The sequence below is a fragment of the Notolabrus celidotus genome, chromosome 5, assembly GCF_009762535.1.
Source record: "Notolabrus celidotus isolate fNotCel1 chromosome 5, fNotCel1.pri, whole genome shotgun sequence".
In the NCBI taxonomy this organism is placed as follows: domain Eukaryota; kingdom Metazoa; phylum Chordata; class Actinopteri; order Labriformes; family Labridae; genus Notolabrus; species Notolabrus celidotus.
In genome coordinates, this window is record NC_048276.1 from 25,478,051 (window position 1) to 25,495,912 (window position 17,862).

A 17,862-nucleotide genomic window follows, 5' to 3' on the forward strand; every position below is an offset into this window, starting at 1 on the left:
GGAAAATGAGGATACAAATCAGGGATACTGATGCAGTTACTGTCTAGCTAGCTAACTAGCTAGCTACATTTTTTTTTGCTATATCTTAAAATTAAATACAAATTGCATGACAATAAACTGCAGTTTTGGCAAATGAAAAATGTTTACTTATTGGGATATTATTTTGTAACTTAATGCAATGTTTACAAAAGTTTTTAATGCATGTGCTTTGTGGAAGTTTATCAGATGTTGCTTTTCCAGTACAGATTACTAGAGGTCCCACGGTAATACCTATCCTGAGCAAATAATGCAGTACACAGCAGCACCTGACATAATCAGTTCACACACAGAGTGACCAAAGGCCTAACCCCTGGCCTAAAGTTGGTGCAGTGCCCATCTGTTGATATGGAATCTGCGTGTGTCTGTTTCGCTACTTGCGGTGGTCTAAAATGATCAAAGTAACTTTAATCTAGCCAGTGACATATTGCTAATGGTCTATCATTTAGCCTTTATGATGACTCTAATCAAGTGATCATTCTCCTCAGAGAATTGCCATACATAACAGTTCAGCTTCTAGACATTATCAGCCTGTCAACTCGAAGTCCCACATGTAACACACTGCATGCTCTCTCAGACCAGAAAGATGAGTAAAGTTCCCGTAGGGCTTCGCTTCTCTGGTTACATGGTCTCTGTTCCACTTATTAACACATACAGTCACCTTTTTGTGTGCCTTCAACTCCATGAGAGCGGGGGAGATTTGTATGGATCTATAAGGGAAATAAAGGGATGGCTGTTTTAGTTCTAAAGTGAAATTCTTGAGTTGTTTCTAAAATATTTCACTTATTTGTGACCCCATCGTTGAAGGTTTGGACATTATTGTTGCACCCCCATTACTCTGAAGCCATCATGTATGCAGTTTCACATCACCAATATTCTTCAACTCTCTTCTCTCGTACAAAACCAGCAGTTTTCCAACCATCTGAAATTAAAAAGACACTCAGGTCTTTTGTGGATTCATGTGTTATTCAACCCTAGAGTGCGTTTGATACATTTCTGCATAGTTTGCTTTGTGTACAAAAGATCGATAAATGCTGATAAGGTCAACACAAAGGACGTGTTGTGTTTTTCACACATGATGGCAGAGTCCATCTTGCCTAAAAATGTTTTATCCGTGGAAAATTCTGACCTGCTGTAAACACACATTCATATACAGCAAAGCGTCTACCTTTTCATTTCATTAATGTTCAATTTCATTCTCACTCAATTTTGTAAGCTGATGCAGCTGTGCTTGGTCAAGTGATCAATCAAGACAGCAGAATGGAATTCCCAAAACGTTTGCCTAAATATATCCATGTTGGAGGTCAAAGTTAGTAACTTAAACCGTGCTGGAGCCAGAGTACTTCACTGGGAGTCAAGAGCCCTGTTCTGACCCCCATGCCACAAGTCACAGGCCTTGTCCTCCTTCAAATCTAGCTGACAAAGGAATGAAATGCAACCGTAAAGTTCTTTTTTTAATAATATATTTCACAAAGCCTGAGTTGACTGACCCAAAGAAACCTGGGACTAGGCATAAATAAGTGACTTGCATCTCTACTGCCTTATGTTCAGTTTCTACATCAAAGGTGCCATGTAATGAAAAACACATTTTCTTGTCTATACATATATACTTCAGTCAACCTCCAGCCTCGCAACTCTGAGAATGTGGAAATGAAAAAAGCAGCTGCATTATTTCTGTAGCCCACCTACTGGGAAAACAGTTTCTGCGGGGAGAGCTGAATTTGCTCCAGTGATGACAGGAGTGATTTGTAAAGGCATGCATGTGGAACCACTCCCACCGCAAACATTCAATCAATCAAGCTTTATTTATCACAACAAATGATATCCCAAGATGCTTTACAAACAGAGCAGGTCTAGACCAAAATCTGTTTAGTAACAAAGACCCAACATCAAGACTGGATAAGATCCAGTCCCATCTTACAGACAGGTCTCAGTCTGATCTAATCTCATGATGGATTACACCATGAGCAGAGCACTTTGTAGCATTTAGCAAGTTACAGCGGCAAGGACAAACTTCTTTTAACAGGCAGAAACCTTGAGCAGAACCAGACTCATGTTAGACAGCCACCTGCCTTGACCGTGTAGGGGTTGGAATGAGAGATAGAGGGAGATGCAGAAAGAGAGAGATGTAGTAGTGAGATGGATAGTAGTAACTGCTACCACCTTGCAAAACAATTGTATTGCATATATTGCAAGTGGCTGTTGGACGGTTTTCGCTTTCTAGTTGATGATACTTCCACACTGCTGTCATTTTAGCCACAGGGTTTCTATTGCTAATGTAACAGACTGGCTTTGGTAAATGTTTTCGCCTTTTTGAACCATGTGTCCCTGGAGAGTCACCATAGGGTGCCGTGAACCAGTTGTTGTTGCTGTAATCTGTCTGGCTGTGCACATGAGTGTTTATGCATACAGTTTAAGCCATGGATTGAGTTCCACATCAATGTCCAGTTTATTGTTTTATTATTTTATTATTAAGTCTATAGAGTTAAGTGAACTTTGAACGTTCAGTTACACTTGTGTGTTTGCATTCAGCTGATGTAAATGATCTGGTGAGGTCAGCTCCACTGCTCTGCTGACCTATTGAAAAATACCCAGCTCGACTCTGATCTGATAGTTGGGATCGGGACAACCCTAGTTGAAATGCTCACACATTGAGAACATATTGATGCTGTTGGCTCAGAAAGCTTGAACAGGTGCAACTTAGTAGAACCATCTCTTGAAGAAGTGTGACATAACTGATGGAAATTAGTCCAAGCTGTGGAGAGGCCATCTAAAGTATACCTTACCACAAGTTCACATCAGCAGCCGGATAGCTAAACCTTTTTTTTTGTTTTGGTTTCATGTGATCTCATGTCATTAAAACAGATTTTTGTTTTCACACATGAGATTCAGGGCATTTCATGTCATTTTACAGATAACTAAGGTAAAACACTTCTAGGTAAATAATGTTTTAAAGCCACTCAAGTATTCCTGAGATTGATATCAGTGTGGCCAGATAGAGATTACTCATGGATGTAGCAGAACAGAGTCACTTTGTGGTGAGCAAGGTATCTGTGTTACGTTTCCAGATATCTTTTTCTCTGTGCATGTGACATCATCTGAACTAACATTCTTCAGCGCAACAGTAAACACGTCAGACTGCTTTAACTCAGACTGAGGAAGGACTGATCTTCAGTTGTACCTACATCATTTGGACTTATGTGTAACGCTTTAAAACCAGGCTTCAAATCTTGAACAGCTCTCTTCATATTTAGATTTACATATCAAATATGCAACAATCCTAGTACATTAAAGAACCTCTTCGTTTTGTATTTGTCTAGTGAGCGAAGATTGTAGGTATTAGAATTGTGACAAGGCGAGCAAGACTGCTTTGCTTCAGGACCTTCTCCCACCCTGAAGAGATTCAAGTATGCATAACCATCCACTCACTACACATTGTACTTCTCATTACCTGGCTGCCGACTAAAGACATACACAATGTGATTGAAAATATTGATTTATAGACAATTTTATTGATTTGAAGATTACCTTTTCTTCAGCTATTAAAACTGTCTCTGATTATGTGGTTGGTAAAACATCTATGGCAATGAAGCCTCACTGCTAATTGTGGGACAAATTAACATAAAACTGAACATTCCAATTCAACGTCAAGTGAAAAACTTTAGCCTGTTTTTTGTAGTGATCCACAATAAACTGAACATTTCGTTAAGAATCGGCTCTATACAAATAAAGTTTTATTAAATAATTGATTGGTTGAGAGTTAAAGCACGGAGGCCTTAAGGCTGATTTATACTTCTGCGCCGAATCGCATATGCTTGGGGTCCGCGTTGCTCCTGTACCTACACAGAGGCCTATGCACGTAGCTGAAGTGCACCTCCTCCAAAATGTAACTACACGTAGAATCGACGCTGACCGAAAGCCCTGTGATTGGTCCGCTCGGTGGAATTGTGTTTTCCGCATTTACAGCACTTCTGGGATCCTGGACATCGGCCGCACATCGGCCGTGTATTTCATCTCCTCCTCTCTATTCTTCATGTAATCATATCTGTATGATAAACAGCAACATGTATCAGCTGTAGATTAACATAACACGCTCTGAAACTCTGTGGAAAAGTAAACAAGAGATCGTAGTGGGGCCGGAAGCAGGTGACCAGCTATCAGAGAGACCACACTGCCCTCAGGAGTTTCGGCGGAGAATTGTACACATCGACGCACAATTATGTAGTGCTCATGTCCGCATCAGCCCCTGCTGCGTAGGGGAGACGCAGAAGTATAAATCAGCCTTTAGTGTCTATTTTCTATGTATGTATGTTCTGTTCAGACTGTGGCAACACATTTAATTGTAAAAGGACAATAAAGGTTTCACTATCCCTCTCCCTCTCTCTCTCTCTCTCTCTCTCCCTCTCTCTCTCTCTCTCTCAATTCAATTCAATTCACTTCAATTCATATCAATTCAATTCAATTCAATTTGCTTTATTGGCATAAACAAACACATCTCTCTCTGTCTGTCTTTTCACTCTGACCCCCAAGCACAGCTAAATATGAAGTGCTACTTTGACAACTACTAACGCTGAAAAAGGAAATGGTTTTGTGTGGTTGTTGCAAAATGAGCACCAAGGTTGACTCACTTTTCTTGACCTTTCCACCTCTACTCTCTACATACGTCATTAAAAAAAAAGAGGCAACAGTTCTACAAAATCTTTCTTTTTTAGTTGCTTGGTTTCCTTTGAGGGCAGACATTTTTTACCGGCCTGAAACTGTGACTCTCCCTATTTTAGGGTGGACGTGTTAAATATTGGTCGACTGACGTCAGTGTTTCAATGTGGTTAAATAGAGAGCAGGATGGCTGATATATAATGCTGATATCATGCTGCTGTTTTTTCGGTTGTATTAAAAAAAAAGAAAAATGAACAATAACATGCATTATTTCACACACATAATAATCCAATATGCATTGTTTTCTTTGCCAGCAACATGTTTTAGATGGATTAGCTGGTTCAGTATGTTTTTTAATAACAAAAGCCTGTTGCTTTTTGTCTTACAGTGCTGGTTGCTGAAAGTGTTACTGCCTTGTATGGAGAGACAATTACAGTACCATGCAACGGTGGTGCTGCTCCACCAGCGGATCTGATGTTTATCAAATGGAAATATGTGAGTAGAATGAACTCTGAATAGTTTCCATCAATGCTTGCTGATACTCTCTAACTTAGCTTAGCTGAATGCAAATGTTAGAGAAGATAACCATATAACCAATATAATCATGCTACCATAGTTTATTTTAACACTGTGGTACTGCTATTTTTACTCAAAGTGGGTTTGTATGAAGTGCTAGTATTACCCACAGAGAATCCTGTTTGTTCCTTTGTCGAGAAACAAAAGCTAGGTTATCAAACCCTGTAGACAAGGTTAGCTTTGCCACGTGATTTAGCTATCTATGAGAAACTCCAACACTAATATCAGTGTAACTGTATACTTTATTTAGTGGTTGTCACTTTGTCATGAGAGAACCCATTTGTTTGTGCACTATTCTGTCATACATGTTCCTCTGCCTGTAGCGCACTGATCAGCTGTTCAAGTCTTCAGGCTTCAAAAGGAGACAAGAAATACAACCAAACTGAAAAATGAGTGATTCTGACAGTGACTATGACATGCTGTTTACCGTTAATATAAGGGGATTCCCTTATGCACAATAGTTTACAGAGTAAGAATGAGATTAGTGGAAAGCAGGGAGGTAGTGCTGAACTATTAACCTAATTGCAATCCTGAGGTGAGAATGTGAAGTTACTCAAAGGCTGCAATTTGCAATTTAAATGAATGTGCGCATGTGTGTCTGTAAACATTACAACCTCTACTGTGTGTGTAAGTGTTTGACGTCTGTTTGGTTACGCCCATTAGCTGCTTTGACAGTCTGTGTGTGTGTGTGTGTGTGTGTGTGTGTGTGTGTGTGTGTGTGTGTGTGTGTGTCCGGTGTGTGTGTGTGTGTGTGTGTGTGTAAAAGCATTTCGAGCAAGCTAATTCTGAACTAGTTTGTCCGTACGATCAAGATACACTTGTTAGCTGCTGAAGGGGAAGACTGAGCTGAAATAACAAACTCTACAGACATTACTTTGTCAGCTGAAAAATTATGTCAAAATGAGGCTCACAAATATTAAATTTCACAATGTATCAGTGCACTTGGCAAAAGTCAAGTTGACTCATAACTCATAGACCTGATTAACTGATCAGTGCGCTGCAGGCCATGTCACGTCAGAGGATAGTGCCGAAAGGAAGGGGCACTTACACCAACATAAGTGTTTGGGTTGGTAATGCATTCCCCGTAATACTAGGCATGAGGGGAACAGCAATTGGAAACTTGGAAATGAAGAAGGGAAAGAGTGGAAATGAACAGAAGTAATAATGTATTTATTAACACACTAAAGTGGTTACACACTGAACAAAGGCTTCTTTTAAAAACACTAACTAAAATAAAGGCCTGTCAAACTAATCTATTCTATCAACCAAAATACTTTAGAACAAAATACTCTCCTTCCACAGAGTACAGGCTTTACTTTGCACACTCGATCTTTCCTGACCCACTGCCCTGGGGCCTTCAGTTTCCTGGGGCCCTTCCAAAACCGCCCCCTACACCCCATCCCTACAGACATCACCTCCACCTCCACTGCCCTCTACACCCTCTCCCTACACAAATCACCTCCTTTCTCCCTACAGACATCACTCAATACTCAGACGTTTTGGATGGCACTCACATTCAGTACCATCCAAAACCTTCCATATTGTAGCCTATACAAAAAAAACCTGCTTTTCTTAAGATAAAAATAATTTAGTTATACACATGAAAATATCCTAAAGTTTTAAATATGTTCAGGATGAAATTAACTCATTTCCGGTCTTGAAAACTGCATGTTTTTTGGCGATTAGATGTTATATTTACAATTAGGTAATAAAGTAGATTATAAACAACAATAATACAACATCTACTAAAAAAGAAATGGGGCTAAAGACGATGGGGAGTATTTCTAATGACAACTCTTGATGGGGGACTCCCAGTAGCGTGAGGATGAAGATGGCAGCGTGAAAATTAAGCTCCAGACTTTCAGCTCCTAATCCCAGGGGGAGAAAAAGGGGTATCAGTATGGCATTAAGAATCCAAAAGAAGGATGTTAACGTGGAAGATGTAGGCCATGGCAATGAGGCTAAAAAGATTAACTGGGAGAGAGTACAAGTATTGAACAACCTGGGTGTTAGATGTCCCCACAGAGCACTTGGCTTCAAACCAGCTGAGATAGCTCCCCCGAGTTGACGGTTGTGTTTTAATCTGTGTTTTGGGGTCCAGTCATGTGAAGTGTTGTAGTTAGAACATCATGTTTCTGAGAAGTACAGTCAAATTCCAGTGTTTTTCCTACTTTCTCGCCTTTCATTTATAAATTTATGTGGCCGGCCCTAATTGTTGAAGCAGTCTGAGATGAGGTAGCTGGCACAAGCAAACAAATAGGCTGTTCTATTAATGCTTTCGAATTTTATTTCAGTTAATTATGGATCCCCATAATTTTACAATAGCAACACATGACAATCTATAATGCAGAAAATTGTGCGGTGGCAAGGTGTACCTCTCCTAATCAACAATTTTTCATGGTATTACTGATAAGAACCATGTCACATAGTGTTTACTCAGCACATTAAAGACCATGCCCTATAATACAGTTTATTATGTCACTATCTCTTTCTTTAAGTTGTGATTATGTTTAAGAAATGTATAACTGTGTAAAAAAGATTGAAAAACTCTGCAATCCTTTCTTTCACTTCTGTCACATCTCAGAGTTGTTTATTCTTCAGTGTTTTTATTACATGGCTTTGTAGGGCACCCGTTGCATTTTACTGTCCCTGTCCGAGCATGCGATGAATAAAAATCTTGAATTTTGTCATACTTCAGGAAAAAGACGACGGCACTTCTGGCGATTTATTGATCAAGCAGGTTCATAGTGAGCAGGCCACACTGCAGGCAACAGACGGCTATGCCCCACGTGTCAGCACTGATGACAAGTTCAACCTCCTCATCAGTAAGGCTACTCTCAGGGACCAGAAGACCTTCACCTGTATGGTGGTGTCAGAAAGCAACGTCATGGAATATCCAATCTCTGTCCTTGTTCACAGTAAGTCTTATATAGGTTGAATGACGGTATAAAGAAAAGTAACTGTTCTGTACTTCTAACACTGTTATCTCTCCTTGTGTCTCTGAAGAGAAACCATCTGTGCAGATTATGGACAAGCCTGGGTCGTTGCAGAAGGACAAAACTGTAACGGTATGATACACCACAGCTCTTACATTTCAGTAGCCAGGCCGACGGAGAGTCATAGCTCCACTGAGACATCTTTTCCTATAGCCCTCCGCAGTAATCATTTCATGGGCTTCTTTAGTGATAAAACTACAAACATTAGAGTCAAAGTCAGGAACCTCCTACCAATAGCTGGTGCAGATTTATCCTAAAACTCAGGAGCCTTGAAAACAGCTCTAAAACCTGCTCAGTTGTGTCAGTCACCACTGAGCAGTGGAAACTCTCAGGATGTTGTTCAATTTAATCAAAGAGAAAAGTTATAGACTGCCTTCAAGCATGCAGAAAATTCAACTCGGTTTCCTTGCTGCATCTGAGTCTCTTTCAGGAGCAGTTTGGTTAAGTGATCACACAGTCCCTTCCCTGAAGCTGGACAATAAGTACAGTAAATGTTTCACTATGTGGCCCAGACATGCCAGCAGCAGGGAAGGAAAGCTGTTGTTCGTAGGTCTTGATTGGTGCACCAGTTGCTGCAGTGTATTCCAGGATTTGTGGGTCATTTAGGATAGAAACACGATATCGCCTTTAGGCCAGGTATAATTATTCTGTTAGCCCAATGTGATCCCTAGGCCGAGAGTTTGACACCTATGTTTAAGGGAGTCCCAGAGGCACATGGTAGATAGTGAAATCAAGTGCTATGGGAAAGGAATGTTCTTATGACTATTGGTTCACACAGTTTTTATCCCTGCTACCACTGCTGACCTTCAGCGCTAACACGTAGCAATGAGGGAACTCATAAAACAGACAATCTTTTGTCCTTTCTGACCTAAAAATGATCCTTTTGTAAGTTTAGGTAAGCACATATTACTTAATATATATTGAGGGCAGAGAATATGAGAGTAAAAACACATAATATAATGTAATGAAGAAATACTTTCACTATTTACAGTAGATTAATACCATAGTGTTGAAAAAATCTAAATTAAACTTTTCTTCTTTTTCATGTTTTTTTTTTGTAGTTGGGCACATGTGTTGCAGCGGCAGCAAACCCTGCTGCTTCTATCAAATGGACAAAGAATGGAGTGCCCTTGGTAGCTGATGGGAAAGGTATTTCACATTTGATGACACATGCAGAAAGTATTCAGTGTTCACAGCTCTCAGGATGCAGTTGTTCTCAGATCCCCAGTGAGTGTTATCATGTACTGATAAGGGGAGTGAAAGTAGAAGAGCTCATATCGATTCATATTTACCAAACCTAAACAACACTGCAAGAGATAGTTTTGTGCTTTTTCATATTTTTTCAAACAAATATTAAAGTGTTGAATGTCATAATAAACGTGGGGAAAGTTTCAAGTTATCAGGTAAATATGTGTTGTATGTAATCCCAGAATGAGACTAAAGGCTGCTCTGAGTGTCTTGTTCATAAAGTGAAAGGAGGATTAAGCGAGAGGGACGCAGGAGTAGCTCAAATCGTGACATTAACAGTTGATAAATCTTCTTTAAAGAGCATAATAAAGTGAATACTTACCAAACAGAAACATCCTACTATGTTCTTTGTTGCCTGGAATTTTTACAAACTTTCCAGGTCAGATTAAGGGTTTGTTTATAATTTTAAATAAAGAAAGACACCTTTGTAGCATGGCAACAGTGGAGGAGGCTTCCTGAGAGCTGGGGGAGGGGCTAAGGATACATTAACTGAAATGTGGCATTTCTTTTCTGATATGAGGGTTTACAAAGTGACTAATCAGGAATAAGTTGGACAGCAAATCAACTCCTGCATTAGACAGTTGGTGAAACAGTGAAGAGTTTGCTTGACAGTAGCTTACACATCTAATTTGATGCAAACTTTTTTGTTGTTTTGGTACAACCTAACTTGTGGATAAATACTACAAGTGCAGTACTCACCATTGTCGTGTGTGTTTTTGTTGTTTTCCTGTTCATCTCTCTGTTTTTTAGCTGTTGTGATCACTCCCAGCATGAAGCTTGATCCAGCCACAGGACTATCCACCACCTCCTCCACCCTCCAGTATGCAGCCACCAAGGAGGACATTGGTGCAGTCTTTGCCTGCGTTTCCACACATGAGTTGGGCGAACAGAAAACTGCACTGGAACCCTTCCCTGTTCACTGTGAGTTTTTACCTTTTATTAGATTAATTGTACCTGTATACATCTTCCTGGGTTATGCCACCCAGTTACAGCACTCTAGGTTGTGGTAGGAGGTCTAAGGTAAAGTTTTAAGGGAGGTTACATTACTTCCCTGAAGGAAATATTCAATAATGACTTCCTGCTTTTTTGAGGGACTAGACAGAGAGGTTGCTTTTGATTGCTCTCACCAGTTGTAAATGTTCAATAAACTGCAAATTTTTAGCCCCTTTCTAAACTTCTGAAACGCTAGAAGCAATTACACTTTGATTTCGACATTAACCCCTTCACACACACACACACACACACACACACACGTGCGCGCAAGCACACACAGACACACACAGACACACACAGACACACACACACACACACACACACACACACACACACACACACACACACGTACGCGCAAGCACACGCACACACGCACACATTCATACAACAATAAAGTGCTATGCAAGGTCACTAGCCTGATATCATTCACACACTGAAGCGTTAAGGAGCAGTTTGGGAGTTCAGCATCTTCCCCAAGGATACCTCGACATGTAGACTAAAGAGCTTTAGATCCAACTACCAGTTTTTCTATGATCATATCTGCCTCTGAATGGAATAAGATCTAAGCCAATGAGAACAGCCGACGTCTGTGGTTCCCAAAGTGGGGGTCAGGACCCGTTGGGGAGAGTTGTTGTCCCAATTTTTTTTCAAGTAAACCAAAGTTAAATGTTTTATAAATTATTGTAAAAAATATAGGCACAAATAGCTATTACATTTAAACAAGATCTTGCAAAAGCAGGTTAATTCACAGCAGCACAGGAAACACAGCCACATCTGCATGTAGGTGGCTTACTTTCTCCAGACCAGCTAAATGAAGCAACATTGAATCATTTCAATGGCTGAATGGTTTGGGAACCCATGGTCTCTGTGACAGTTTAATCCGCAATCAGTAGTAGATCATAATTACAAATCCTTCTGAAATGTAGTGTAGAATTTGACTGTGTGTATCTGTGCTTCTCAATTCCTTCCCTATTCAATGTGAGTCGTAACTTACAGTGGAGACAGTGATACATTTAAAATGTCACTGTGGGCATTTGACATTCTTCCTCTCTTGTTTTGTTCCTTTGTTGCTCTAATTGCTTTCTGATCTTTACAGATCCTTCTGAGAAAGTCAGCCTTCAAATATTGTCCAAGACGCCGATAGTAGAGGGAGATAACGTGACGTTGAAGTGTCAAGCTGACGGCAACCCCCCACCCAGCTCCTTCTTCTTCTACGTTAAGGTCAGTCAGAGACCTCAAGCAAGCAGGCTACAGGAGCCACTCATCACCAATTAACAAAGCATTTGTTTTCAATTTGTATGCTTTAAGTTGTTTCTGCTATTACAGCCATTATGTTGTCTGTGCATTTGTACATACATGTGTTGATCCCATTCTTGATTTTTTTTCCAATTTGGCACAAATCTCCAGTGGGCTAAAAATGTACCTTGTAAGTATTTGGTGGTTAAATGTCAAAGGCAAACAAAAGAACATATTCAGCCATAACTCAAGTATTAAAGGGAAAGGATAATACAAATTCCCTTCTGTCAGAATAATCTGACCTTGTTCTTGCATTGAAGCTCCATTTGCAATTGAAAAATGTAAGACAAAAAAAACCAAAGACAGATATTTGACAATATAGTAAAACCCATAAAGATCACACCTGTTTTGAGTAAGAAATAGGTCAAAGAAACTCAGTTAGTGTCTGATTTCAAAGAGGCACTGATAACCAGAATTATTTGACATGCTACAACCATCATAGCCACCAGAGGGTGATGTTGTGGTTGTGTGCTGTGCTTTCTAGCTTGTTCTAGCTTCCAGTTCATGTGGCTTCAGAGTCAATGCAGTACATGCACGTTTTGAAAACATCATTGGTATCACTCTCCTCCTCATCTTCTCTCTTATACAGGGCCAGAAAACACCGGAAGAAAATTCTGACTCCTACACTTTGACTGATATCAACAGAGGGGCTGCAGGAGAATACAAATGCTCCTTGAAAAACAACGAGAAAATAGAGGCCGTCCAAAGTATTGCTGTGAGCTGTAAGTACTCATGTCATGTCATTTTCAGAGTCTTAATCAGGCTGGACCAACACAAGAAGGAAAATCTCTCAATCTACTTTGAAAATGCTAACTCCCTACTCATAATCATTTATCAATATAACTTGTTTTTACTTAAGGGCCAGTGGCAAAAGAAGGACAAAATTAAAAGAACATTAATATTAATATGATCATGTACTGAGAAACAGCAAGTCAGCGCCACCCTGCTGCACTGAGAGGCACAAGAGGAGAGAGAGAGAGAGAGAGAGAGAGAGAGAGAGAGAGAGAGAGAGAGAGAGAGAGAGAGAGAGAGAGAGAGAGAGAGAGAGAGAGAGAGAGATAATCATTTGCCTGTGTTTCCAAAAATGTTGGGTGTTAGAGAGAATCATTTCAGTTGTGGTAAATTGTGGGCCAGCAACTGCCAATCAGCCAAGCCTACCAGCACCAGGATTCCTTGTGGCTATTACATCAACAAATACTTCATATAACTTAATTTAAACAACAACAACAACAATAAAACTATCCCTAAATTAAGGATTTAGTAGAAATGTCTTTGTGTGCCTAACTGTGCCTTTTCTGTCCGTTTCTTAGACCTGGATCTGAGTCTGAGTCCCACTGGTAAAGTTGTGAAGGCAGTTGGGGACACCTTGTCTGTGAAGATGGAGAAGGTCGCCTCTGATGAAGCTGAAGTGTCATGGACAAAGGTAATATTGTTAGAGTTATTGATAAGAGAGTTTGGCTGTGAACTATTGAAGGGAATGAAAACATTTGCAAGAAAATGAAAATACTGTGAAGAACAAATCAAGCCTCACGATTTACAGACTAATTTTGTGATCCTGGTTTCAGAATGGAAAGCCAGTGAAGGAGCCTGAGTTTAGCAAGTTGAGTTATGCTGATGCAGGAGCCTACGCATGTGAGCTTTCTATGGGCACCCTGTCACGTCGTCAGAGCTTTGAACTGGTCGTAGAAGGTAAGTTAGTGTGTGTGTGTGTGTGTGTGTGTGTGTGTGTGTGTGTGTGTTGTCTGTTGCTGATGTCACGGATATTTCTGTAACACTGATAAGAAACAACAGTAGACACAACATCAGGCAACAGGAGATAGGCTTTTGTGGGTTCTGTTCCATTTGTAAAGGGAAATGGTCACTCTAACCAGGCACCAGAGTGCTCTGGCAGTATACGCACAGAACATTTCTTGAGTTTGCCTTTTACACATCAAAGTCACTAATCTGACACTCACACCTGTAATCTGTACATCACTTATTCTCTGACAAATTTCCTTCTGTGGCTATAGCTTTCTAAAAATAGACTTCTTCTGCAGTGGCCATGTAGGCAGCCAGGACAGGTGTACTCTGTTGTGTAATGTGCAGGATATTATCTTTGCATGCGACATACTTTTTTTGCCATTAAATAAATCTGTTACGTTATTTTAAGGAAACATACAAGTTCATTCCTGACAGTGAAATTTACATTTCCAAAATAGATACTTGGGGTTAACAATTACTGAAAAAAACTGAAAGATGAACTCCATAAAAGCTCCTTGTTCTAGAGTAGAATAGATGAGAGCAATCGATCCAGGGACTTTGCCTTTAAATTTGGACCCCACCCCCTTTAGGGTTAAAGTAGTCAATCTAAATTACTGGCAAACAAAGGCAAAAATGAAGTTGAAGGATTTACATGAGTGTCTTCTCAGTCTGCCTCCATCAAAGTAGACAAACAACCCCATCTTGTGACTGGAGGTGTAATAAACCAACATCACATAACTTTAGTGTGTATGTTAACTGTGTTACCTGAGTTGGGTCACCACTTTTCAATTGCATTTGTTTGTAATTATCTCAAATGTTATATAAAAAAAGAAGAGTGAGGCAATTTCCATTTTGTGTTCACACTGGCCAACAAAGCTGATTCTGATTCCCAACAGGAAAGCCTGTGATCACCAGCTTAACCAAATACCGTAATGGTGATGCCACATTCAAAGTTCTGACCTGTGAGGCTGAGGGGGTACCAGAACCCAGTTTCCAGTGGAGCATCAACAACACAAACGTAAGTGTTAGTCATGAGTGTGTACGTGCTGGTTTGTATGTGTAGTGTCTTTTAATGTGGAAAAAGAGGCTTCAGCAAAACAAAGCAAGCCTGCACTGTGGCATGTTTAAAGTGCAAATGTTCTTCTTCAGTCTGTGTACAAAACTCAATGGGTGTAGTCATAGGGGCTTGTCAAAGTTTGAAGTCTTTCCATATTTCAGTAAGTTAATCTTACTTGAACATACAGGGACCAGGCTGCCCCCGCCTTTACGTCTAAGATAAGAATCCCTTCTTGAAAAGTATTCACGCCACTACTGCATTTTTGTCAAAGTTCCACAGGCTTATAAGAGGCAATTACCTGACATTATTGAGGTGTATTTCATTGGATTTGTACTGGGTACTTCCCATGTCTCTGAAATTGCATCCATGCATTCCCCTCCTAGCATCTTTCACTTGCGTCTAGTCATTCCCAACAGAGATGCATGGACAGATTCATGGAAATGAAGAGAGGGAGAGGGAATGAGAACATGTGTTGTAACGGACATAAAACAGTCTTTCCTCTCGAGTTTCATATAAACAAGGTCCATTTGCGATGACCGCATCAGCTGATGTGCAATGGATCAGCAGTTAATCAGCTTCAAAAGCTGTTGTGAAGTTTGTGAAGTACAACCTGTGGTTTGTTTATTCTAGCCTTTTTTGAAGCTTAATTAAAATGATGGTAAATGTGTCGTGCTTTTGTTAACAGACAGACTCCTTTGAAACTTAAATTCTCTTCATAATAAAATTAAACTGGAGAAATAACTGATCATGAAGAGAGCCAGGCCCACTGTTATCGAAACTTAAGCCCCAGCAGCACATTTCACATAGAAAGATGTGCTTCAGTGGGCTTATGTGTTATGCTGTTTGGGCCCTAAGCTTTAGAATTTCCTGCCAGAGGATCTCCGATTAGTCAAGTCTGTGTCCAGTATAAAACTATGATACATTTTCTTTGATCGTAGCGCCCTCCTATGGATCCTAACTGTTGTATTATTTATTTATATGTTTTTATTATTATTTAATCTGGGTTATTTTGTCATTTCATTTTATCTGCTTTGATTTTTTATATTTTAATGTCAGCCTCTGAGTCACACTGTAACTCTGGATTTTAAAGGCCCATTATATTTATAAATTAAGTTATTATTGTTGTTGTTGTTTTTACTTCTACAGAATTTAGTTTTCTTTACATGATCTGACTTCCTTCTATCAGACCAGTCCACCATCTTTTTAAAGCCTCTTTTCCTTATGTGTGTGGTTTTTTTTGTGTCTAGGAGCAAATCTCGTACATTAACGGAAAGGCTATCCACAAAATCGATGTGAGTCCAAGTGCGAACCTGACAGTCACCTGCAGTGTCACCAACAGGCTGGGAGGACACTCAAAGACCATCAATGTTTCCTCAGGTGAGTAACAGTAAAGGTCACATGAGCAGGTTTATGTTTGTGGTGGTAAATGATCATCAGTCCTGAGCTTTAGTAAAACCCATCAATCAGTGAACAACTTTAAACCACCAAATGCAGTGTAACATATTCCCTTCTTTGATACTGTGTCTTAATCTGTTTAGTGAATCTTTTTATTAGCTTTATCAAATTGTTGCAAGGTTCTTCTTTTTCCTCAGCTGAATGCTTTCATTTCTGTTTCTAATCATTCTCTGTGTCTTGTTAGTTCTTATCCCCTGGGGTGAAAGTAGTTTTAGAGTCTTGACTACCACAAGCTGTATCGCTTCATATTCTTCACCTCTCTTCATCCTAGAATGGTTGAAGAGAGGCGACCAATAATGAACGATTTATTGTTCAACCTGTCCAGGTTCAAATAACTTTAATTAAGTCCACGGTCTAGTTGTGGAGGAATTGAACGTCCCAGAATGATAAATCAAACGCACCCTTCCACAGGCGCTGTTATTAAGAAAGTGAAGACAGACATGCATGCACAGCCTCATACTGTTAAAATGAGTTACAGATCAATCCGAGATCACCCGTAGATGATCTGATTTACCGTCTGTGTAGTTGGAATAAAACAGAATATTATGAAACATCACAAATCATTCTGCTAGTGCTACACATGGTTACTGGGAGATTTTACAACAAACATCTTCCTGCCAAATCCCAGTCAGCTGCAGAACGTTGGCGGAAGCTCATGCTCATGTTAACTAGTAGTAATGAATGCAGCTGGGCTCCGACCACAGATCAAAACACAGCACGGACGGTTCAGAGGTGATTTGAAACTGCAATTAATAAAGAGACAAAGTGTTGTTTAAGATGACATAGCATTAGCAGATGTGTGTTCTTGCTGAAAGTGTGACATATTTTAGATGTGGGGTTTTGGCAGGCAGCAGCCTCCCAGCTTTCCAGTGTTGCATAAAGCCACTGAATCTTTTAATGGCATGTAGTTGGAGATAGTACCAACCTGTTTTCACCACTGATTATCCCCCCTTTTTCACTTTCACTATCTCCCTTGAATGGACTTGATTTCTTGTTGTTTTTTTTTTTGTTGGGTACTTAACCTGTTCCCCTTTCATTTCCTGATTTTAGATTTTAGGTACAACTAGCAAGCCTGCATGTTGGGAGCGTGGAGTTCTAGAGGGGTAATAGGGCACTATGAGCTCTTTAAGATACGAGGGTGCCTGATTTTTAAGGGCTTTGTAGGTTAAAAGAAGGAAGCCAGGCACAGTAAATTATGCTTTTAGAATAACTTGTTGTGTCCTGTTTCAAAGAGATTTTGTATGTGTATTCAGAAAACCTTTAGATTTCACATTTTGAGGCTGCAACCTGTATAGGCTTTTCTCTTTTTTAATCTCTGCAGATTTTTTTCTTGCCTTGTATTATTATTTTTTGGATGAGTTCTAATTGTTTTTATATGTTTTCATTTCAGTTTTTAAGGAGATCAAGGAAAAAATGGGTAAGATCTTATTTCCTTTTCCTGTACCTGCATACTTTTTGTAGAAGATTGTACTTATTTTCTTGAAAAGATGAATCTAGCCTTTAGGTATAAACTGATATTATGGGAAGATAAGCTTAGTATAAACTTATTCTCCTATAATATACCAACAAACACATCAGTACACCTCAGTAACATTTATTATTCACAACCAGACTGTACTTTGAATGAACATGCACAGTCATCTTATCCTCATTACCCTTCTTGTACTTGCTCATGCAGAGAAGCTCCCACATTATCAAGAGTCCCTGATAATGTTTGTATGACTGAGTTTTGTTTAAAGATGAAACCACAGTCATCACGCTCCATGTGACACTTACTCAAATATTATTGTTTATTTTTTGAAGGACATC

The 17,862-nt window shown here is 39.7% G+C and overlaps 1 protein-coding gene across 1 annotated transcript in view; it reads left to right on the top strand.

Moving 5' to 3' along the window:
- LOC117812707 (CD166 antigen homolog) overlaps positions 1–17,514 on the top strand; it is a 39,224-nt gene extending 21,710 nt beyond the window's left edge. The window contains exons 2-13 of the mRNA XM_034683614.1: positions 5,081–5,187; positions 7,967–8,186; positions 8,275–8,336; positions 9,326–9,413; positions 10,263–10,433; positions 11,602–11,726; positions 12,391–12,523; positions 13,112–13,224; positions 13,367–13,490; positions 14,438–14,559; positions 15,846–15,975; positions 17,444–17,514. Of these exons, the coding sequence (XP_034539505.1) occupies positions 5,081–5,187; positions 7,967–8,186; positions 8,275–8,336; positions 9,326–9,413; positions 10,263–10,433; positions 11,602–11,726; positions 12,391–12,523; positions 13,112–13,224; positions 13,367–13,490; positions 14,438–14,559; positions 15,846–15,975; positions 17,444–17,514 (1,466 nt within the window). The remainder of the gene's footprint in view (positions 1–5,080; positions 5,188–7,966; positions 8,187–8,274; positions 8,337–9,325; positions 9,414–10,262; positions 10,434–11,601; positions 11,727–12,390; positions 12,524–13,111; positions 13,225–13,366; positions 13,491–14,437; positions 14,560–15,845; positions 15,976–17,443) is intronic.
- The last annotated feature ends 348 nt before the right edge of the window (positions 17,515–17,862 follow it).